General features: G+C 37.8%; 4 protein-coding genes across 7 annotated transcripts in view; 2 read left to right on the top strand and 2 right to left on the bottom strand.

Moving 5' to 3' along the window:
• Positions 1–7,788, bottom strand: part of slc39a7 (solute carrier family 39 member 7) — a gene marked incomplete in the record, with an annotated part of 9,164 nt that extends 1,376 nt beyond the window's left edge. The window contains 8 exon segments of the mRNA XM_005933714.3: positions 922–1,118; positions 1,885–1,998; positions 2,208–2,342; positions 2,479–2,559; positions 3,202–3,370; positions 4,830–5,036; positions 5,127–5,393; positions 7,512–7,788. Coding sequence (XP_005933776.2) covers positions 922–1,118; positions 1,885–1,998; positions 2,208–2,342; positions 2,479–2,559; positions 3,202–3,370; positions 4,830–5,036; positions 5,127–5,384 — 1,161 coding nt within the window.
• A 682-nt stretch (positions 7,789–8,470) lies between these two features.
• LOC102289525 (major histocompatibility complex class I-related gene protein) lies at positions 8,471–12,250 on the top strand. Of its 3 annotated transcripts, none has more exons than XM_014337250.2 (7): positions 8,471–8,597; positions 9,272–9,538; positions 10,002–10,280; positions 10,451–10,753; positions 11,378–11,482; positions 11,658–11,675; positions 11,787–12,250. In XM_014337250.2, exons 1-7 carry the CDS (start codon positions 8,549–8,551, stop codon positions 11,795–11,797), a joined length of 1,032 nt encoding a protein of 343 aa, XP_014192736.1. In that variant the 5' UTR covers positions 8,471–8,548; the 3' UTR covers positions 11,798–12,250. The 3 variants fall into 3 exon arrangements, with proteins under 3 accessions (XP_014192736.1, XP_014192735.1, XP_042081250.1); XM_014337249.2 differs by having other exon boundaries at positions 11,784–12,250; XM_042225316.1 differs by lacking the exon at positions 11,658–11,675 and having other exon boundaries at positions 11,784–12,250.
• A 126-nt stretch (positions 12,251–12,376) lies between these two features.
• On the top strand, positions 12,377–17,562 carry LOC102289218 (major histocompatibility complex class I-related gene protein). Of its 2 annotated transcripts, XM_042225315.1 has the most exons (6): positions 12,377–13,069; positions 14,395–14,661; positions 15,258–15,536; positions 15,685–15,987; positions 16,545–16,649; positions 16,765–17,562. In XM_042225315.1, the coding sequence occupies exons 1-6, from the start codon at positions 13,024–13,026 to the stop codon at positions 16,800–16,802; spliced, it is 1,038 nt and encodes a 345-aa protein (XP_042081249.1). In that variant the 5' UTR covers positions 12,377–13,023; the 3' UTR covers positions 16,803–17,562. The 2 variants fall into 2 exon arrangements, with proteins under 2 accessions (XP_042081249.1, XP_042081248.1); XM_042225314.1 differs by lacking the exons at positions 16,545–16,649; positions 16,765–17,562 and having other exon boundaries at positions 15,685–16,223.
• Positions 17,563–18,550: 988 nt separating this feature from the next.
• LOC102298665 (major histocompatibility complex class I-related gene protein-like) overlaps positions 18,551–24,534 on the bottom strand; it is a 15,009-nt gene continuing 9,025 nt past the window's right edge. The window contains exons 2-4 of the mRNA XM_005933711.3: positions 23,185–23,454; positions 22,523–22,801; positions 18,551–20,476 (exon numbers count right to left, since the gene is read on the bottom strand). Of these exons, the coding sequence (XP_005933773.1) occupies positions 20,139–20,476; positions 22,523–22,801; positions 23,185–23,454 (887 nt within the window). The 3' untranslated portion in view covers positions 18,551–20,138. The remainder of the gene's footprint in view (positions 20,477–22,522; positions 22,802–23,184; positions 23,455–24,534) is intronic.

Below are 24,534 nucleotides of genomic sequence, written 5' to 3'. Positions count from 1 at the left end.
TTACAATTAGCTTTAAATATGTTGCATATATTCCAAGAGTACAGCTGTCATACTGTGCATATATCAAGGGCTTTTATTGTGAAAGAAAAGTGCAAGAGGAAGCTTGTTTTGCATGTGTGGACCAAAGCAGCTTCCCTGTACATATCAGCAAAGAGCACAGCAGCATCACACAGTCAGGGTGAATTTGTACCAAAAATATTTGTTTGGCTTGTTTACTACTTTTTGTCCTTATCTGTACTCTAATTTTAATACCTGTACAGTACTCTGCTTTGGTAACTATTGTCCATGATGTAAATATGTAAAAATTGTGTGTGTTTCTGTTCCGTGTCTTGTTCTGTTTGTGTATGTGGTTTGGTTTTTTTTGTTTTTTACTGCTGATACAACCAAATTTACCCCTGTGTGACAATTGAAGGATTCGTCTATTCTCTCCATTTTCAGCACCACTATGGAGTTTTACAGTTTCACTCAGTTAAAAGCGCGCTGAGAACTGTGCACAGAAATCCAAGGACTTTTTGGCCTCTATACTAAAATTCAAGAGTTTCATGGTTCAAAAGCACAGTTGCCAGCCAAACCACAGCAGGTTTTCCACTGTGTTTTATGGGGAAGGTGGAGCAGTGGCTTTACATATTTAATGACCTTGGATGCTGTTTGGGTTGTCATTTAGAGACTAAACTGACCACGAGACAAGATGTGTCAGTATGTGGGTGGATAACCATTTCCTGGTGAACACGCTTTACAGTTTAATTAGAAAACTGCATGTAGACAGGCTGTCTTTGTTTGAATAGTTCTTATTAATTCCTCCTTGTATGTAGTTGTTGTTTTCTGCTTGTTTATACTTTGTTAAGTATACTGACAAGTGTGTGTGTACACTGTGTCAACGACTTTGAGACTTTTTGCAGCTTTTTCATATTTGGTGGTTACCTTCCTCTTGGTGCAGCCAGACTGGACGAGGATGGCAAAGTCTCCGATCTCATGTGGGACCTCATGAAGCAGGATGGTGATGGTGGTGACGGTGCCCACAGCTGGACCAACCAGGAATGAAGCTCCAATTGCCAAACCATCAGTGAAATTATGTGTGAAGTCAGCTGCCAGGTTTAGGTAACCAGACACCTTGATATCTGCATTAGTGGAAGGAACAGTAAAGACCCGAAGAATATGTAAAGTGTTTAGTGGCTCATGGATTGATGCAAACAATGAGCTTTTTATGTTTCAAGATTCCCACAAAAAAAAAAAACCATAAATAAGAACAACCCAAGGAAAATGTGAACATTCTTTCCTCTGACACACACATTAAAAACTTGATTCCAAACAGATTTTGAAAGACCAAGAAAACATGTTTGCAGCTTGGTTCTGTTTTGTGTTACACACAGCTGATCTCTGAAGCTAAGCAGGGTCGGGCCTGGTTGGTACTTGAATGGGAGACTGCCTGGTACCAGTCTGTTCACCATCTCACATGTGAACATGTTCTGTTTTATCCTCAACTGCAAATTTTTGCAGATTCCAGACAATCAAGAATCCAACCTCTGCGCCACGTTAATTCTATCCCAGTTCCATCTGAAGTGGGAATTTGGAAATTCAGAGTTCGCCAAAGGGGATTTTCCCCCTTAAAAAGTCAGAGCAGCCATACCACAACCCAACTTTACAATCCAAGATGGCAGCAGTGGGAATAAACAGTAGAAAATGTCATTTTTACTACCACTATTGTGTAGTTATGACTCGTAAAAATAAGCCACACACAGGCTGACGTACACAGTGACCAGGCTCTATCAGTGAACGTCCTGCAGCGGCATTTTTAAGAAGCTCAAAGAAGTGTGGGTGTGTGCAGGTTCAAATTCTGTTTGAAATCAGTTGCTTCAGCACAGTAACTACACTTCAGTGCTTCACCTGTACTCTTTTTCTCCTCTTTCTTTGATGGTTTCTGATCTTTGCTTTCTTTCTTCTCCTTCTTCTTCTTTTCTTTTTCCTCCTCTCCATCACTGTCCTTCTCTTTGGCAGCAACTGAAAAAGCCACACAGAACAAAGTTCAAAACACCTACAGAGAATATAGCTGGGAAATCTAGTGAACATGCAGTTTTACAAAAAACTTCTGAAATGAAAACAGCAACAAAATAACATTTACTACATGCAGGAATCTGGTTTTGTACACAACTGATCTTTCAGGGCAATTTAAAAGAGTTTGATCAAAAGAAGAGTTTCCTCCAGCGTACCGTGAGAGTGTCCATGGGAGTGTCCGTGTCCATGTCCTCCCTTCAGCAGACGCACAAATTTTTCCACCACTAGGAAAGCGATGATCCCACCGAGAACCCAAAGACCCACAGACATCATATGACCGTGGGCCGCTCCTATACAGGTAGGGAATAGGGAGCACTGCTTCATGAGCTCTGCTTGGCTTTAGAAACTTTTTCTTTTAAAATCACCGGCAAATAACCAGACAACACACTGGCAACATTAAAAAAAGGAAATCCCATTAATGCATACCGTGAGAGTGGCCGTGGTCATGCGACTCTTCAGTTGCATGCGAGTGTCCATGATCCCCATCTTCGTGATGTGAGTGGGGCTCTGTGCAAAACAAATATGACACGAGGAGACGTCAGAAAGACAAAGTGAGGATCGTGCTGCTCTGTTTTTCTCTCTCAGCTGTTTAACAAATCTAAAAGTTAAAACCAACAGAGACACCGAGCTGCTCATTTTACCATCACAGGCAATTATGGCTTTGACAGGAGTGCCAAAGCTGTAAAGGCACCAGTATACCCTCCGCATGGGTCGCGTAGCACGCCGCCGCAACATCATCACGCAGTCACTTCTATTTAGCCGCTGCAGTATTCTCCTGAACGACGGGTGTCGCCACTTGGACAATAACACCACATAAGTGCTGATACAGGAAGAGAAGAAGTCAAAACCAGACGCAAAGACTTTGCCCGACTACAACCTTACTTTTTTCCACAAAGTGTCATATTTTCTAACTGTTGCAACATCTCTCGCTGTATATATGCGTTTACTTTTTCAGTGCCCGACGTGCAAAATCACTGGACTGAATATCACTGTAATCAATTAGAAACTTATGTCTCTGTCATACGATCTTTGTGATTAAAGTGAGCATATTTGAAACACTTTATAAATACTTAAAACCTTCACTTACATAAACTTACAGTAAAAAAAAAAAGAAAAGAAAAAGGAAATGAGAATGGAACTCGTACTCACCCAGAGCATGTGGTATGAGGTGGAGGAAGGCGTCACCCAGCAATCCACCAGATGCGAAGCTCAGCAGCACTTTGAGTAGATTCTGGTGCTGGTCGCTGTTGGACTGAACTGGGATCAGAAACAGGATGAGGAAGGGAGCTGCACTAATGAGCAGAGTGGCTCCGATAGCCTGCAGACAAAGATGAAGGAGGGAGTTTAAATTTCAAATGCTTTGTATTCATGTGAAAGATAATCCTTAACTCACCAAAGAAGAAACATGAAGGAAAATATATAAACTAGGAGAGGAAAAAAAAGGAAAGGATACAAATATAATATTCTGAGGTTTTCGGATCAGTCAGCACAGAGCTGATGACTGGAAAACAAAACTAAAGAGCTTCTGGCTCAGACAGATACAGCACCAAGGAGCCATTTGGATGCCGACTATAACTCCAACTTTGTTCTTCAGTAGTAACAATGCACCACTGCAAGGCTGTGAGTCATTCAGGGAACAGACAGCGCATTCAAGTTCCTCAAAATAAGAAACAAACGAGAGCCAGGGAAACTCTTTAGAGAAGATACAGATAAAGGCACACAATAAGTTGCATACAGATATCACCCAGTTGTGCAAAACTCCACAATTCAATTCGTTATGAGATCATAACGAGTCAGATTTTGTCTCAAGAATCCTGCTGTTTTGCTGCACAACAATAATTTCAAAAGAATGTAAACCATGATCAACAGCTTGCAATAACAGACCTCTCACTACAAACTAAGGCTTTAAAAAGCAATTTCACTTATGAAGCCTTTGCTGCTTGGTTGGGATTGACACTTGGCTTGAGCATCATACTGTGTATCTCCCTACCAGCTTTGTGATGGTATCATAAAAGTGTATAACAAAGGTTAGCATGATGTTTTGAAGAGCTTTGATGTTGTGCTGGGAGCGGTGGATTGCCATTTGTGGAAAGAGTGCAGTTTGCTTTTTATTATCACATTCTTGTCTGTTCATGCAACACATCTGAAGTAATGCCAATAAAGGTGTAGAGCGCTCTGACAGACCTAGCTGCAGTCTAGGAACAGTTGCACAGTTTTGTGTAAAATGGCAAATGTTTTTCTTTTCAAGCATCAAGGAGATAATCAGAGAAAATAATCAGTGACATATTTTGTTTGATTTGTAAACATATTGTGATGACTGAATTTACAGTGCAGTAAAAGGTTGATGTTTCTTCTTCACACACAAAATGTAATCTGATTAAATACATGTGATTACTGGCGATGATAAATGGTAAAATGAACATTTGTTAATTATCTAAATAATCTGTGTATTTTCATATTGTTTTCTAAACTGTTTTTTTTACTAAAAATAAAGTGTATTTAACGAAAGGACTTATAAGAGTATAATAATATACTTTTCCTTAGTCTGTGGCTATGACCCATTTATTTTTATTATTCACAGAAAATTTTGAATCTGACATTTGAAGCTGTGGTTTACTGGAGACAGACGTTTCTCGTCTTCATGCTTTATAGAGTTTTACTGAGATGTGAACATTGTATCAACGTACTCAAATCATCAGCAGGAAAAACAGGTTTATGCCACTATGATTAATTGGTCTTCAAACCCAACTGCTGAACCTAAACAAGCAGTCACTCACCTGTGTCCAGAGCTCCACCATGTTCCTCTTCTCTTTGCCCGCCTCCCTCTTCGTCCTCTCCCCTCCGTGTGAGTGCTCGTGTCCACCTCCCTCCTTGTGTACTCGAACAACATTCTCATGATGAGCATGATCATGTCCGTGATCGTGAGAGTGCCCATGTCCGTGATCGTGTCCGTGATCATGAGAGTGGCCGTGTCCGTGATCGTGTCCGTGATCGTGTCCGTGATCGTGTCCGTGATCGTGGCCGTGTCCGTGATCGTGGCCGTGATCGTTTCCGTGATCGTGTCCGTGATCGTGGCCGTGATCGTGCTCCTCTTCCTGCAGGTTGGCCTCAGCGCTCCACTTGCTTGCTCCATGGAACATCTTCACCTGAGAGCCATGGGAGTGCCCATGGTGGTCATCCTCGCCGTGTGAGTGGCCGTGGTGGTGGTGATGGTGGCCGTGGGTATGTCCATGGTCACCATGGGAATGGCTGTGAGCAGTGGCTAAAGGGGATGCCAACAATAGTACTGCAGATGTTGCCAATGTCAATGCCAGCAGACGTAAACAGCCCATATTAAAACCCTGGGATGTAGAGAAAGGAGAAGAAGACATCTAATAAATAAAAACCCAGCAGCATCAAAACTGAAGCCAAAGTGAGGGTGAAGAAACACACTCTAAGTTTAAACTGTCCAACCAAATGACATTAAGGAAATCTTTAAAGGTTTGATGCAAAATTAACTATGAAATTCCCCTCTGTGGACAGTTTCCACATCCTTAACAACAGAGGGTCAATCTGTTTGTAACACTGCAGTTTAATTTTCTTCAGGCTTAAGATTAAGGCTGCTGACAGACAGGGAAATGCAGCTGATCAGGCACGGGTGGACCACACTTTGAGTCACTGAACTGGACCTCATGACTCTGTTTGTGTTGTTATTGCCTTATTGAACAATTGTCAATGAAATTGTAATACTTTACTAGTCTCATCTATATTAAGCAGTTTAAAAATGCAGCTTGGTAACCAAGCTAGCATCAGCTGATAACTACCACCTTCTACTCCAAATATAGTAACTTCCTGCTCCTTTAACAAGAAGAATCCAAGACCAATGGGTGATGCAATAATGGTTATGTTCCTCATTTATATACAGTTATGGCTGTAACTCAGAGGGCATGTTTACATCTACACTCAAAGCTTCTCAGTTAGTCTCAGGCCGTCTTTGTAGAGCCTACGACGTAACTTGTGTAAGTTGCTGAACTCTACTGGCATTTATGCTTGTGCCTGGTGCATTATGTGTTAATTTCTTTGTGGTCATGTCCTGATGTTTTATATATGGTGGTTTGTTAGAACCAGATACAATGTTGGGACTTCTTTCCCTTCTGGGTGCCCACCCTTTGTTTTGATCATTTCTTGCAAACATATTTGTGTTAAGCTTTTTTCACTTCTTTATACATTCCCTTTTGTTTCACCAGTCTCTCCCCAGGAATTTGCTGACATTTGTGAGTCTTTATATTGATGCTATGATTAGTCCTATTCCTTATAGTGAGATGATGATTGTTATTCTCTTACTGAATTGACTGTACTCAACAGGACAGTTAAAACAGTTGTGTGCTGCGTAGAGCCGATGTGTAGTTAGGTGCATGTTTGGTTGTAGGTTATAGCATAGGGTTCAGAGGGGTTTGTGGTTATGACGTAGGTTTCCTGTTGAAGCACAAATCCCCAGTCACTCTTTGTTGCACTGTCTACGCATGTACAGACAGTGCAACAAGTTATTGAGCATAGTCCTCCTCAATGTTATCTTTATTTAATCAGTAAACATCTAGCCATATTTTAGGATCACGTTCTGTTCATGGTGAGTTTAAAAATCACAAGAAGAACAGAGTATGAGTCAGAATCAATCTTTGGCCCGAACAGTTTGTGTGACATCCAAGGTAGGAAATTAGAAACTACGCATGTACAGACAAGTTACTGCAGAAACGAGCACTTTCTTTAAATGCAGGATTCGAGCTATTCGCCAAGATCTGAGACGTCAAAAAATAAGCCTTAATAAGCCTAACCTATTAATATATGACTATGTATGTCATTCCGTGCGTTTTAGGACGCATTTCCAGTAAGAAATGGGATCCGCACCAAATGTGGCGATTGATCAGTGAACTGATCAAGATAACAGCGAATTATCCTTAATTCATCAGAGTTTGCATAAAGCCGTTGCAACTGTCCACTGCTGTGACTCCAGACTGAAGCTCTTCAAATCAAAAAGCAAACTTTGTAGCTTGTGTTTTTTGTGCTTTTAGCTGGTTTGCTTTGATATAATACTGTAATACATCGCTGCATGTGTATGTATGTGCACCAGCATCTGCTGATGTGTGCTTGCAGCCGTATCATTTTAGCTGTGACGATACAATGAAGTGAAGGTAATCTGACTTTGATTGAGCTAGCTTTGTCTTCTCTTGTGATTGTTTATTTGCTCACTGTTTGGTGGGTGAAAGTGGATAATCCCTGTGGAGAGCATCAACTTTAATCTCGAAGTAAACAGCAAAAGCCGCTCAAAGAGGACAACTGACCGCAGGTTTCAATTAGCTGTTAGGAAAGTCTGCTAGCTGGCTAGCTAGCTAGTTACTAAACTTGCTAGCATGTTGCTGCAGCAGAAGCAACATGTCTGAATGCAACATGATAACAGAAAAAAATAAAGATTAAAATCTTACCAGATCGTGCCAGATATCACCGAGTGTCGGCCACTTGATAACCGTCTGTCCTGAGCTCAGAACTACCAATATTTCTGCCTACGTTGATGATGCTGGTGGCTGAGAATAAGACGTGGCATTTACTCAACTAAACTAAACGAAACCTCGCGGGAACGCGTTCCATTCAAAGTCTACCTCCTCCTTTCGTGGTGCTTTTGAGACACCTTTTTACTCACTACTTAGATTCAATTATATTTTCATTGCCTTTTTAAAGCATTATAGTGGCATATTAAAACGTTTAACTCAAAATAAAAAGAGTACCATTTCTTCTAATTTAAAGGAGATAACCAAATTATCGCGAGATATGTGATTCCGACAGCACCAACCCGGAGACAAGGAGGATATAAACATCGTGACTCGATTAACTGAAGGTTTGTTTATTTATGTAAAGGAAGGAGACTTTTTTATGATAGAGAGGGAGTCTATCACGACATAAATAAACAACAACAACAATAAGATTATACACATTTATATTTTATTAATTGTCAGATAACTTTTATTTAAAAGCGGAACATAAAAAGAAGTTGCTTTAAATCCAATGATAATAATCGTTTGATGAAGCAGTCATTACTGCATTATAAATCGCATTTTTTTTAAAAAGTAATTAATTGAAAATAAATTTTTAAAAAATCTACATTTTTAATCAGGAGACAATGCTTTTGTCATTTAGGTCCTAAAAGTTACTTACAGTAAGACACATTCCTGACATATGCTGACCTATTTTAACGAGTTTTTGAATAAAAGGCAGATGTGGTAAAATTGGCAGAAAAGCTCAACTGCTGAATCCTAAAAGAAAAAAACCCCAGAAACCCCCCCCCAGCTTATTATGCAGTGCTTCACTTTCGCACTCGCACGATACGTTATGACTGGTCGGCCGGTGTGTTCTGCCAGCATCTAAATGTGACGTTATTGGTCAGAGACGCTTTCACACCCCCAGTTTCTCTCTTCACATTTCTTATCAGCGGCCTATTTTAGGACCCGTCTTATTTACAAACAGGATGAACAGCCTGTGTCTTTTTCTCCTCTCCTGTCACGTTTCATCTGCAGGTAAAATTATCCCTTTTTATTTCTGTAAAGCACGTCTGTGCTGCAACAGTTGTTATTGTCCTTTCTTCCTGTATAACGGTACTCTGATGCTGCGTTTTTAGTTTTACTTTCGTCTTTAATTTTATCATCTCCTAAATTACAATTATTTACACGTAGGAGGAAGTTAGGAATAGCTCATAAATGCACTGCTGAAACATCTCCTCCTAATTTAGTTAATATTATTGATATTTAATCCGCAGTTATCACGAGGAAGAACTGCTGACATTGTCAACCCGTTGATATCGTCACACGCAGTTCCCATTAATGTAACTAAATTAGTTGTATATCAGCAACAAATAGTACTACTACTCCTTCTGGTGATACGGCTGCTACTACTATTGAGTTTAAATGACAATATTAGTACATCATTTGTTATTATACCATATTTAAACACTGGGGGGCAGCGTAGCCAACAAAGCGACAATCTGCTAGTTTAACCTGAGACCGTCCTATATAAAAGGAGATAGAAGTATATAATACAGATATGATAGATTTGACTTAAGATGAAATTAAATTAAAATTCACGAGAAGGAATTTTTTAAGAGCAATAAATACTGAATTATTAGTAAAATTCCATTATAAATAAATTCATCCTTCCATTTGTGCTCTAATGGCTGACATGTTTTCCTCAACAGTGAAACACTCCCTGAAATATTTCATCACTGCTTCCTCTGGGATCTCAGACTTCCCAGAATTTGTTGGTGCGGCTTTAGTTGATGGGGTTTTAGTGGGCTACTGCGACAGCAGCCTCAGGAGAGCTGAACCCAAACTGGACTGGATGCAGGAGTTAATAAAAAAAGATCCTCAGCACTTGGAGTGGTACACGCAGAAGTGCTCTGGGAATCAGCAGGTCTTCAGAGCCAATATTAATAGTTTGAAGAAGCGCTTAAACCAAACTGCAGGTACACTAATATCACCCTTTACCTAAAATGTTGCTCTTTTCATTCACACACACAGCGAGACTTACATCCTCCCATCATAATTTATTTCATTTTATTTGGAGGTTTTCATTTACACACCTAAAACACTCAGTCTACCACATAAGTAAAATTACAAGTAAGATATTTACTCTGTTCTAGTGACCAGAATAAATTACTGACCTAATTTAATTTGCTCTGTTAGAGGGATGGCAAGAAAAATATCTGCTATATACAAGGTCACTGTCACTGTGTACATCAACAGTAGCTGAAGTGAATGGTTACTTCCAAGGACAAGAATAATAAAGATGAGAATTTCTTTTCCTCTTATGATGCGGGTGTTGTTTTGATGATAAATATTGACGACTCGCAGCAGGATTTACCTTTCTGATCATCTTTAACCATCCACAACTTTACTGGCTCTGCATTCTCTCTCTCTCCCTGTCAGGTGTTCACATTTTTCAGAGGATGAATGGCTGTGAATGGGACGATGAGACTGATAAAATCACAGGCTTTAATCAGTATGGTTATGATGGGGAAGACTTCATAGCGTTGGACCTGCAGACACTAACATGGATTGCTCCTAAGCCACAGGCTGTCGTCACGAAACTGCAGTGGGATACTGAAAAACCCAGATTAGAGCACAACAAGAACTACTACATCAACAGGTGCCCCGACTGGCTGAAGAAGTATGTGAAATATGGGAGGAGCTTTCTGCAGAGAACAGGTAGAATTACATATGCTATTATATTTCGTTGCAAAAACTTCTCTTTCTGTTTCTATTCTACAGCACCATTTCAAGGAAAATGAACCAGTGCATAGACAAGCATTTCATCAATGACTATCAGCTGTCCCAGATAAAGCCTCTCTCCCTATTTTGTTTTTATCTTTTCCCAGTTCTTCCCTCAGTTTCTCTCCTGCAGAGGACTCCCTCCTCTCTAGTCAGCTGCCATGCTACAGGTTTCTACCCAGAGAGAGCCATGATGTTCTGGCGGAGAGGTGAAGAGGAAATTCATGAGGGTGTGGAACATGGAGAGATCCTTCCCAACCACGACGGGAGCTTCCAGATGAGCGTTGAGCTGAATGTTTCATCCATCAAGCCAGAGGACTGGAGGAGGTACGACTGTGTGTTTCAGCTCTCTGATGTTAAGGAAGACATCATCACCAAACTGGACAAGACAGCGATCCGGACAAACTGGGGTGAGAAAGGCTCAGGAATTAACTTCTGTATCTCAAAGTTTACAACACCATCATATTTAAAAAACAAACAAACTCTGAAACAAATGTCTGCATGAAATTCTTGAGTCAACAGAAATTCATTAGTGATGTCATTTTAATGTCAAGAAATTACAACTATATGTAATGTAAAATATTTTGCACAGTGTCAGAGGAAACAATGGAGACATTAATTAGGATGAAAGGGAGTTTAATCTGCTAAAGTTCCTCAAATGTGCCAAATCTGATCGTAGGCATGAACCAATATAATAAACACCAAATATTGTACAACTTCATCCTATAACCATGTATAGAAGAATGGTGCTAAGGAGAAGTTTGATAACAAAAAAGCCAAAAATGCATAATTAAATCAGGCTGAAGCAGTATTTACAGTTTCTGCTTTTACATTGTAAACCATCCTAAACACAATTTTTTTTTCTTTATGATCCAAACTGAGATCTGGCCACTACAGATCTCATGAACCACACCATTGAAGAAGAAAATGTTGTTCTTAACCACATACAATGTTCAGAAGTGATGCATTAACACTGGAAACAGCAGCTTGGTTTGGCAGCAGTGTGAATGATCTTACATTTTGGACCTTTTCAGTTTCTCCCTCAGTGTTTCCTGTTGGTCCTGTTGTTGGAGGTGTTGGAGGAGTTTTACTCCTCCTGGCAGTCTTTGGTTTCTTCATCTGGAGAAGAAACAACAATGGTGAGATTACAGCAGATTTTACTCCAATAATGAATTTGGAATTTGTGCATGTTGTAGTTATATGTACTTACATGATATTTTTGGTGATATTTTTAGTGAGTTATTTGATAATTTGGCTCTGCTAAACTCTGTCATGTTAATCATTTTGTTTTTCATTATTCTGCCTGTATTTCAGGGTTCGAGCTTACAAACAGTGAGTAATATTAATAAAATGCCGCAACTTGTTTTTACTTTGTTAGTAACTGATACTCTGTTTACTGTAACAGGAGACATTTCATTTTCTGTTCTCTGTTTGTCTTAGCAGGGGAGCAGTGACGGTGAGAAGAACACTGAGTTTCATCACATTTTCCCAGAAAGGGAAATATTTTCATTTGGAGAGTGCTGATGACCCACCAGCTTTCATTAGCTGAACATACAGTATGCATAGAAAGATGCAGCTTTCAGGTTTGAAGAACAATGCAAATGCAAAGCGTTAAACCAGTGTTATCTGCCTGTATGGAGGACAGCCAAACAGCTGCTTTACATTTTGATCTCAGTAAACAGTTTCCTGATGAGTTTATAATCTCAGTCACTAATTTCAAGTGTTACAACATGACGCTCGTTCAGAAACTAGGGTATGCTTTAGGATGGGCCTAAATTGTGTAGTTAGCATAAAGTGCCTCATTTCTCTGTCCACTCCTCAATCAGCAATGGCCAAAATGCTACATTTGAAGCTGCAAGGATGTGACTTCACTAACATCTGGGTGATGATATTGATAATGATATATTTTTTTAAATTATTTAATAAGCGTATTAAGTGTGTGAGAAGAGTTAAAATCCATTTTTGTTTTCTGTGTTTTTTGGTACATGTTCAGAGTTTTTACAAGGTCTGTTTCCTTCTAACCAGCTATTTATTCAATATGATGTAAACATATATGGTACTGTGCCCTGCATAGAGAGTTGCACATGATTGTTTAAATATTTTTGAACCTTTATTTTGATAAGAACTTAATTATTATACACAGAGATAACATGCACAACGAAATAAAAGAAGCAGACTTTTATCCTTTGCTCTGTTGCTGACTGTGTTTGTCTCTGTTCTAAACCTCTGTTGTGTGAGTTTAGGCTCATTTGAAAACAACACACATCAATCCTGAAAATAAGTTCTGTCTAAATTGAGGGTAATGCAAGACATTAAATACAAAAATTGAATTATAAAACAAAAATTAAATTATGTGGATGCATAAATATCTGATTAAATCTTCATAATTGCTCTGTCTCGCCAATACACCGTGTATCAGAAAGTATACCTTATACGTATATACACTACAACTCTGATAGCTGAAACGGTTTTGACTGAATAGTCTTTTGTTTCAACAGTTTGTGATTAGATATTTCTATTTAAATGCGTGGGAACTTTGGTTGTGATAGTTGATGTAGTGGTAGCTTCCTCATGAGGACAGTGAGACTTCAGTCTGACACGCCCACATTCCACAGGTTGAGGACGAAGCATGTTTCAAATCTGCTGACAAAGGTTTGAGCTCCAGGATTTCCAGAACAAAATGAAGTTGCTTGCACTGCTCCTCTTCTGTAACACTGCGTCTTCAGGCAAGATCACATCGTAACTCTTACTGTTACTTTCTGAAGGGATTGTTGGAAGGGTTGTTTGATTTGATTACATTGTCTGTATTTGGTTACTATCCTGTGTAGCAACAAGCTGTGGAAGTTTTACTTTCACTTTTAAAGCGAGTGTTTTAAAGTTACTTTGCTTTCAAAATGTTGCGTTTATCTTAGAGGCAAATCAGATTAATTAAATTAAATTTAAATAAAAAATCTTTCCCCCCTTTTGCAGAATTATCATCTGAATGCACTGTTGTGCCAAACATAGCTCTATAGACTTCTCTTGTTTGTGTGTGTTCATTTGTTTATTTATTTCTATTATTTATTTATTTATAAAATACTATTTTTATATTTATATCTATTACCTATTATTTTCAATGTACACGTGAAATATGGCAATGACAGAGCTGAAATTTGAAATTAATCTAATAAAACAGAAATTATACAAGATTAACCAAATTACAAGACAATATTATCAATAAATCAATAAACCATTCACTCCTTGTTGTTCCCATGTTGAGACTGAAACGCCAGGGGGACCGAGCTTTTGCTGTTGTAGCTTGCAAATGATGGAATAAGTTGCGCCTCCATATTAGGGTGGACCCAACACTTGCAATTTTTAAATCACTTTTAAAAACAAACTCTTTTGCCAAGGCGTTCTAGGCGTAGTACCAGAGTTTGAAGTCTTAGTCAGTTTTTGGTTACTTTTAATCTTCTTTACTTTGTTAATTTTATTTATTTCATATTTTAATATCTATTTATTTTATTCATGTTTTACAAGTTATTTATTCATTTTTTAAAATCTTTTTTCACGTATTTATTTATTTTATTGTTATTTAATTTTCTTTGTGTGTTTAATGTATGTTTTTTTTTAAACTTTTATCACTGTTTTTCACTGGAAAGTACTTCAGTCAGCCATGTTGTTTTTAAAGTGGTCTAAAAATAATGTTGGATTGGAGTAAATAAGAAGAAGAACTGAAAAGAAATAAAGGGTGAAATGAACATACAGGTCCTCACTGAGAGAGTGAACTCATGGAAAAATACTGTAACTGTGCATAAGTATGGTATGTAACTAATGAACAATTTTTGCTGTCTCATAAAACATTGTCTAAGTGGAAAATGGCGTAAATAACAAATACTATTTTTCCCTTGCATTTGATTCTCTCTGTTAATGTACAATCTTTATTTTACATGAGTAAAAATGACAAAAATATTAGGTTTATAACATGTTCTTTAGTAATCCACTGTGATAAAACAGCTTTAAAAACACTTCTAAAATGTATCTCGAAACTTAAAAATTTCTCTCCTCACAGTGAAATACTCCCTGAAATATTTCCTTACTGCCACGTCTGGACTCCCAGACTTCCCAGAGTTTGTGGCTTCTGCTTTGGTTAATGGAGTTCAGGTGGGTTACTGTGACAGCAACATCAGGACAGCCGAGCCCACACAGGACTGGATGAAAAAACTAGTAAAAGACGACCCTCAGCACCTGGACTGGTATTCTGAGAAGTGTTTCGGAAATCAGCAGGTCTTCAGAGCCAACATTGATAGCTTGAAGCAACGGTTAAACCAGACTAGAGGTAAAAAGATAATGACATATATATTCTATGTGTACGTCCATGTTTAACTTTATCTTGCTGTCATTATTTTATGACTTAGCAGACATGTTTCTCTCAGGTGTTTTGTCACTTTGGTGTAGTACAATGTAGTAGTCAGTGTAACCACATGCAAACACATGCATGCATTCATGAACACATTTTTGAAGAAAAATAAAATAAATCACAGGAGATATGACTTTTTTTTGTTATGTTTTGTTTATCTCAAATCTGTCCAAGTCCAAATAACAAAACATCTTTTTTGTTTAGATATTCATGGAGAAGTTCTGGTAGTTTTATTAGATTATTTACTGATGTATGGATTTACATTATGCAATGCCATTCTTGCCCAAGAGTGGCTCTGATTCTGTCTACGCCTTTGCCATTAACTAAAATCTCCATCTAAGTGTCTGTGACAACCTCACAGTGTCCCATGTAGTCTAGAACTGCTCAGCATTTTCTTTATTGTTCTCCTGCCTGATATATGTATATTGTAATGATTATATTAGTCAAAAACTAATTTAATCCACCTATGATAATCAACTTATGACATTTGGCTCTGTTTCAATCTCTTCTTATAGGTCCTTGCATCTTACAGAGGATGAATGGCTGTGAATGGGATGATGAGACTGAAGAAATTAAAGGTTTTAATCAGTACGGTTACAATGGTGAGGACTTCATAGCATTGGACCTGCAAACACTAACATGGATCGCTCCCAAACCACAGGCTGTCATTACAAAACTGAAATGGGATGCTGAAAAAGCTCGATTAGAACACAACAAGAACTACTACATCAACAGGTGCCCCGACTGGCTGAAGAAGTATGTGAAATATGGGAGAAGCTTTCTGCAGAGATCAGGTAGGATTATATTTCTTAGTCTGTGCAGACATATGTTATGTACCCATTGTATCTCTAATCCACAATAACATTCCAGTGAAAATGAAAAAAATATCCCATGACATCTGTTCAAAACATCTGTCTCAGTTAAGACTCATTTGCTTTACAGTTCTTCCCTCAGTTTCTCTCCTCCAGAGGAGTCCTTCATCTGTAGTCAGCTGCCACGCTACAGGTTTCTATCCTCACAGAGCAAGAATGTTCTGGAGGAAGGATGAAGAGGAGTTTCATGATGGTGTGGACAAAGGACAGATCCTCCCCAACCATGACGGCAGCTTCCAGATGAGTGTTCAGCTGAATCTTTCATCAATCAAGCCAGAGGACTGGAGCAGGTACGACTGTGTGTATCAGTTCGCCGGTGCAGAGACAGACATCATCACCAAACTGGAAAAAAAAGTGATCCAAACCAACAGTGGTAAGACAGGCTCAGAAGTCATGTTATTGCTGTTAAAATACTGTAGCTATGGTGTCTTTGTCTTCTTTATATGTCACGTAGCCGGATATGTCAAAGTTGAACTCTTGTACTCATTTCCAGCTGGATTTTGTTTTATTCTACAAACCTGCTAGAGTAGCTTTACATGATTCATAGTTCAAAACAACTCCTATTTAATTTATGTATCCTTCAAATACTGCTGGATTATCACAGATGAATGTTACAACAATAAAATGTTGTTTGGGTTAGGCTTTAGGGAGAAAGAGGAACAGGAGTGTGGAGCTGTGTGGCTGTTTACAAAGCCTGATTTTTTTTTCTTTTACCCCCTGAGTTGTCAAAGTATATTTTTAGACTTGTTCTTTCCTAGATTCACATTACACCATCTCATTTGCACCCTGCGAATAACAAACCAATCAACTAACAGAAGAAAAAAAAGATTGACAGTATTTTATCCAATAAGAACTCTCAGAACTGAGGCATTGAGATTGGAAGCTCCTTTGTTAATTGTGTGAATGAAGCCACATTGTGGGACTTTTCGGTTTCTCTCTCAGAGTTTCCTGTGGGTCCTGTTGTTGGAGCTGCTGTTGGAGTTTCACTCCTCCTGGCAATCTTTGGATTCTTTATCTGGAAAAGAAACAGTCATGGTGAGATGCAGCTGATTTTTCCACTTAACTTCATAATTGTATGTACTCATATAACATGAGAGTCCTAGAAAATATTTTTATTTTCATTATTCTGAATCACTCATCTATATTTCAGGGTTCCAGCTTACTGACAGTGAGGAAACAACAAATTGATCTTGTTTTTTCATTTTGGGAAACCAGACAGTGACGACATTTAGCTCAACAGGTGAACAGTGACGGGCTCAGTTTAGAACAGTAATGTGCACACATATGTGTGTGTGTTTACATTTGTGTTGTAATGATGCACTAAGCTTGAATAGATCCTCTAAGTTATCTACAGGTCTTTATGAAGCATTGGTATTGCTGTATTGCTGTGCAGTCCATATTCTTGCATGTATTTGTACCTTCTGTTGTTATGCATATATTTCTCTTGTTTGTATATATTTCTCCTGTATGTTATTTTGTAAGACAGGAGATTAAAGACTGTATTGTGAGAAACATTAAGCTAAATGTAATCATAAACATACAGTGATATGTTCACTAAGCACTGAATAAACTGAAATTTTGAACTTCAGAAGAGGTTCGTATGGAAAGGTGACGATCAAGATGCCATTTTTTTAAGAAATGGAAAGGAGGACAAAAAGCTGAAGTACAACAAATTCTTTTTTTTTTTTTTTTTTACATTTTTTCTTTTATATTTTTTCTTTTAGGTGTTTTCTTGTTTGTTTTCTTGTTTTCTTAACTGTTTGGATTTTATTTAGAGTTGATCAATGGTATTTTATGTTTTAGTGTTGTGAAAACGTTTTGTTAAGGTTTTACTTGCGCTTCCCTTCATCTCCTCGTCCTGCATCCGTACCTATTAAAGTAAAATGAAGTAAAAACTGTGCTCAAGATCAGCTCAAACTGCTGTTAAAGCTGAAACATTGATCCTGTTTTCTTACATGGAAATAAAAAATGATATAAATCAATTTATCATCTATTTGTCTTTTAAACTTTCAGACCAAGAAAACTATATCAATATCCTGTCATCTGTCCAAAGTTTCAGTCCTCTGAAAGACTGAAATATAATTTTAACAGCTTAATAAAAATATTAATAAAGAATGAAGTATAATCATAGTTCCCTCAGTGGGACTGTTCACTGCATGAGGACCTACTGAGAGTTGTGTTTTTTCTGGGTCTTGGGTAAACAAACAAATGTGCTTCAGTGATGTACAGAACTAAACCCTGAACTCTTTTTTTAAATGAATATTAATTAAAATATTACAGACAGGAAAGACACGACTGGGGGATAGGAAAGGGAGAAAGAAAGAAAGAGAGGGAGGGAAAAAAACAGAGGGAGAGAGGGACAGTGTTGAGAGAGGAAAAAGAAAGAGAAAACAACCGAAAATAGAACAACACAATACACACAATATTGTTGCAATAACCTAAATAAATGTAACAGTAAATACTTAAATATTGAATATTATTGCACGCAGGACACAGCTCCGTCTCCCAGGGCATGAAGCAGGCATGAGGAGATTCAGGCCCCAGACATCCAGAGGCCCCCACAGCACAAGTGCCCAAGGAGGACCACTGTGCCACCCTCCTGGAAAGAACTGAGGAGAGCCCCAGACGTGGGGTCACAGAGCAGCCACGGAGCTGAAGCCAGAGGGGGCTGCAGCGACGTGCCCGCGGGCTCTGCCGGTAGCCCTGAACTCTTTCCGTACGTTTAACATGCAGCTCTATCAAACGAAGGCAACTAGTTCTTTCATTTATTTTTTTATTCACTGTATAATTTATGTAATAATTATTAATCATGTTATTTATTAATATTTGTTTCCAGCCAACTGGATTATAATTTTTGTCTTTGAAAAATTATTGGCATATTGAGTAACTGATATTCTAATATTGTGTGACCTTGTAAATATAGTATTTCGTTTTCTATTAATTGATTTTATTTTTCACTTTTCTTCCTAAATATTACCCCAGTATGCACATTAGGGACCAACAGAATGAATGACACATTGCAGTCTCCATAATTTACAGATGTTGTTGCCGCTTCTTGAGAAGTTTGAGAAAATAAATCATCTATAATTGTAAGAACGGCACACTCTTCCCTCTGTTGGACTTTACTTATTTTGATTTTATTTTGACATCAATAATTATAATACATAAGATAGATCCTGTTTATGTAGCTGAGAAAATCAATTCCAAAAAATCTAAATAAAATATGAGATTCTTTTTTTCTTTTTTCCATGAAACACAAACAAACATTCAAACAAACAAAACGTCCAGAAAGTTAAACAGACTGAAGCTTAAACGGATAACTTTAATATGACAAAACATATTTAATAACAAAACTTAAATCAAATATAATAAAAACAGAGGACAATATATGAAACTACACACAAAAATCTCTTTTTGTGGATTTCTTTTCACTGACTGCACTCAAACATAGAGAGCAGCTTTAACAGTTTTGATAAATCAAAATCTTCTGAGAAACATATCACTGGTATCACATGACACAGAATCTCACATTTAAAACACAACAATCAATAGAAAATGAAGCGGTTCTAAAGAAACAGAAATAGAAAGACAGCACCACTCTAACAAATTTGTTGTCCCTACAAAAGCTTGGAACAGAACAAAACAGTTTTAGCTGTAATGATACAGAGACTCGTAGACAAAAATGAAAATGCCTAAATGTATTGTAAACATTTGAACTTCTTTTTTTTAAATAAAACAATTAAAAAGTAAACAAAAGTCAAGTTCATATAACAAAATTAAAAAAAAACAACTTTATTCTTATTTAACTGGAGAGTGCAGAGTCCTGCGTTTGTCTATTTAACCTGATTCAGTTGAATCTGTTCAACATTGTTGTCAGGAGCTGTTAAAGCCAAAGAAAAAAATATATCGGTTACACAAATAATGTTTTAAATCCAAACTGTCAGACCAAAGCGGAAAATACAAATAACAAACAATGAAGTCGTACTTACATGATGTAGGTCGCCTCTCTGAAACTGAAAAACAAAAAAACAATCCCACATGCAGCATGCCCTGTGTTCCAAAGTCGGGGCCATACATTAGGGCCCAGCTCTGAAGTTAGGTGTTAGGTGAAGTCGAGGTGTTTCTGAATTCAGAGTCAGCAATGTTGCATACCTTTGTTGTACCTTTGTTTCTAACACAATACCCAGTCATTATATACCCAAATCCGTATTTGTGGATTATAGACATTTTTTTATTATAAATTATAATAAAAAATAGACATTTTGGGAAAAAATTGAAATATAAAATTCCAAAAATCACTGTCATTTACATGGTCTAAACAAATTCTGAAAAATATTTTCTTAAGAAGGTTAAGAGCAGTAATGGATTGCATTTAACCAGTGAAAAAATATTAAAATAACTTTTTTTTTTCCTTCTGTGATGACCCCCATTAGTTATTCCCATAGTAATGGCTATTCTTCAGGACAAAACATTCAAGCATCACGTTAGCCAATCCACAATATCAGCAAATGAATCAAATGAGCTTCACTCACCTCTGCCAGTCCTAAGTATGTTTTCTCTCCAGTTGGTTCTGATCATTATTTGCTTCAGTTTGGTGACGATGATGTTCTCACCACTCAAGAACTGAAACACACACTCGTATCTCCACCAGTCTTCAGGTTTGACTGATGAAATATTCAGATCAACAATAATTTGGAAGGTGCCATCATCGTTTGGGAGGATATCTCCTTTTTCCACACCATCATGAATCTCATCTCCATCTTTTCTCCAGAACATCACGGCTTTGTCAAGATAGAAACCTGCAGCGTAGCAGCTGACTGGAGAGGAGGGAGTTTTCTGGAGGAGCGATACTGAGGGAAGAACTGGACAGAGGGATGATGGGAAAGAGAGAGATTGAGAATGGATGAAAGAAGTAAAGTCAATAAAGCAGAGAAGGAAAGGAAACAAGACAAGAAAATTAAATAGGAACATATTGTAACATATAAGGCAAGCCATTCAAGCCCGTCTCCAGCTTTCTAGCAGCTGCATTATGACATACTTTTAAGCCAAATGTAACCAAACACAGTGATATATGGTCACTGGGTACCACATAAAGCTAAATGCTCAACTAGAGAAAGTACTAAATAAAAAGAATCATTAGTTCCGCTCATGTAAATATTTTATTTCAACCAAAACATACAACATTCATATAAAGTTCTCACCAGCGCGTGAAGCTAAAAAAAAAAGGGGGGGGGGGGGTTGGTGAATTAGCAACAACCATTAGAACTGCCTGGAAAACACAGATGAGCTATGGAACAACTCCATGAAAGATGTTATTACATTATGCAAAATCACCTGTTGACTGTATTTTTTTACTAACGTAAAAGTAAAAAGTAATCATTTAAAAAAATGTAAATTCGGTCACAGAAATGTTTCTGTGTTTCTTTGGTTTACAAAAGCAAGGGCAAAGAAGCCTAAAACCCAGTTGTTAAAAATTGTTGTTATGCATTATGCAAGTTAAAAAAAAATACTTACAAAATAAATACAATGCAAAATGAAATAGCTATCTGTCTGTATATCCACAGTATTTGTTATAGCTGCAGTTTGTCTATGTGCTGGCATCCTTGTATTCCTTGTTTTCACTTCCTGTTTTATTTTGAAAATTACTGTTCTTGAGGGTTTGTTCATTTCTCTAACTTGTGCCTCTTTGTCCTGCCTGCAAACTAGAAATCCATCTCAGTACAAGGATGTCTAAGTTCAAAGCATAGGAGAGGAGGAGAGATGAGACAGGTTTGTCTCTTCTTCTGACAATTGTCAGCACCTGTGTGGACTTTGCTAAGTTACACTGCTTGTTCTTATCAATTTTCAAAGCTCATGTTTTATTAGGGCAGCACGGTGGCACGGTGGTTAGCACTGTTGCCGCACAGCAAGAAGGTCCTGAGTTCAATTCCACCATCAGGCCGGGGTCTTTCTGTGTGGAGTTTGCATGTTCTCCCCGTGTTTGCGTGGGTTCTCTCCGGGTACTCCGGCTTCCTCCCACCGTCCAAAGACATGCAACTTGTGGGGATAGGTTAATTGGATAATCCAAATTGCCACTAGGTATGAATGTGCGAGTGAATGTGAGTGTGAATGGTTGTCTGTCCCTATGTGTTAGCCCTGCGACAGACTGGCGACCTGTCCAGGGTGTACCCTGCCTCTCGCCCAATGACAGCTGGGATAGGCTCCAGCGTCCCCCGCGACCCTGAAAAGGACAAGCGGAAGCGAATGGATGGATGGATGTTTTATTAGTTCACTTCTCTTTAGTGTTTGGGTTTTAATCCTCTCTGCTTTGAATCTCTGCTCGTGCAAATAACCAATTATCTATTATGAATGTACAAGTGTGTAGAAAAAAGGATAAAGCTGCTATAGCAGGTGTCCATGGATTTAATGTATAACTATAAAGGTGCATGGCATTATATTTTTTTACATTTTTGAGCAAAAAGTGAACTTTTCAACTTTGCACTCAAATTTACCAAAATTAAATTGTAAATTTTTGCATTCCTCCGTACTGAAGGCAGTTGGAAACACTGGTGAGCTCATCTTTCTCTTCTTATTCCCAGTGCAGAAGGCGGTCACCTGGACTTGTTTGCTTATTTTTCATAACTTCGCTAGCAGGACTGATTAGGAAATTTCGAGTTTTTTCTGTCATTTATAAATCTTGTTTGAAGATGTTACTGATGAAAATGTTGAACTGCAATTATCAATAAAATGTTGTTGCAGCTTAGCTTTGTGTGATTCCAGCCTTTAGAGTTACCTTCTGAATCAGTAAATAAAACTCAGCCTAAATATTCTGCTTTAAAAAAAAAAAAATAATAGTAATAATAATAATAAATATAATAATAAAAAATAAACAAAGTGATTCTATGGAACTGTGACTTGTGCAATTCTACCTGTCCTGTGCAGGGATCTTTTCCCATTGTCCACATACATCTTCAGCCACTCTGCACAGATCTTAGTGAGAAAGTCTTTGTTCTTTATTGTTCTGATCCGATCAGCATCCCATTTCAGTTTGATCATGTCAGCCTCTGGTTTCAGTGCGATCCACGTCAGTGTCTTCATGTCAAATTCAAGAAAGCCTTCTCCATTATAGCCATACTTCAACACTCCGGTCACACTGTCAGTGTTTTCATCCCATTCACATCCACTTATTCTCTGTATGATGTGAACACCTGAGAGAAAAATAACAGAGATGGCAAAGGACGATGAAGAGTGTAAACTGTGTGCGGTTATTTTCAGAGGTTTATGTAATGTTCCTTATTCAGGTCTTGAACATAACTCTGAGTCTGTCAGTGTTTTAATAATAACGTAATGTGTTTTATATTATTCAAGTGTCAAAAACTGATTCAATGCAGGAGTCGTCTGATAAATATTTCATCTCTTGCAAACACTAAAAAGCAGAAAAACTTAGTATATTCAAAATTTTAAAGCAAAAACGAACCTACTTATGTTTAATAGATAAAGTATTGCAAAATGCACATTTTAAACCACTCAGTATTGATCAAGTATATGATTTATCAGGATTTGAGATCAGGCGTAACAGAAAATACTGCACCTCCACTTTGGTTGAAACGCTGCTTCCATCTAAAAATTTGGCCTCTGAAGACATTTGGCTGGTCCTCGAAACACTTCTGAGTGTACCACTCCAGCTGCTCAGGATTAGTTTGTAATATTTTCTTTGCCCAGTCCAGTTGTGGTTTTAATGTCTTATTGCTGCTGTCACAATAACCTGTCTGAATGCCGTCAAACACCATTACAGCAATAAACTCCGGAACATTTGGGAGTCCAGAAGATCCACAGACAAAATACTTCAGTGAGTGTTTCACTGCAGGACAAACAGTGTTTATAATATTAAGGAATTAAGCACAAAATATACAAACATCATCAGAAATATGATGCATTCATTATGACCCAGCTATAGGAGTATTCTCATTTACAGCAATACTGTGTAACTTTTATTTTGATAAAAACATGTGGGCACAGGACCAGTATCGCTGATCTGCTTTGCACGTGTCAATATCAGCATCTATCCAATTAGAAACTTTGTTGTAAAGATGCTTTAATAAGCTATTTCTGACATGAAACTTCCAAGAATATATTCTAAATATGTACTTTTAAAGCTGTGTACGCCAAAACGTTTTTAAACACTTATGAAAAACTGGAACTAAAACTCAGTTCTGGTGTTGTGCCAAACATCGCTTGATGCGAAAAACTGATTTCCAATGTTTCCGTGTGCTTTTTTAATGTGTAATATCTTTACGTTTGTTGGTAAATAGACTTCGGTGAACAGGGTTTACAAAGGGGTTACTTATAAAATATATGAAAAGATCTGTTTTTTAATTACCGTGTACAATTGTACTTACATTATAACCAACCCGGTCCTTTTTGTCCACTTAAAATATGTTTACGGAATTATTGTCATTGTTATATTTCTGATGTCTTCTTGGACGGATTACTCTTAAAAAGACATTTTTAATGTCAACGAGATTTTTTTAACTGCATAAATAAAGGCTATATAAAAGTCACTGCCAAAAACTGATTGCGGCTTCTACTTTCTTACGGGAATATTGTCTGTGCCTCAAGATGACTTGATATCATTCATGAGGGATACATTTGTTTCACATGGTATAGAGCAACACGATATTTATAGTAATTTAAATACGAACAGTGCTTTAAGTGGGCCGGTACGCGCCGGTACTCAGTACCGCCACTTCTAAATATAGCTCTTGAGAGTACCGCCACCTCTCCATGCGCCCAGAACGTGCTTTTAGCGTACCGGTACTCTCATTTGCACATCTGTTATAATCGTTTGGCTGCGCTGCCGCTTTACAGAGCGCCCTTCACAAGCACGCTTCCTAATTCGTCCCACCGAGAGCAGAGACTACATTACCCATACACCAATGTG

This window comes from Haplochromis burtoni, unplaced genomic scaffold, assembly GCF_018398535.1.
Source record: "Haplochromis burtoni strain Fernald_Lab_line unplaced genomic scaffold, NCSU_Asbu1 Contig_168, whole genome shotgun sequence".
NCBI lineage: Eukaryota > Metazoa > Chordata > Actinopteri > Cichliformes > Cichlidae > Haplochromis > Haplochromis burtoni.
This window is presented reverse-complemented; position numbering and strand designations above follow the sequence as displayed.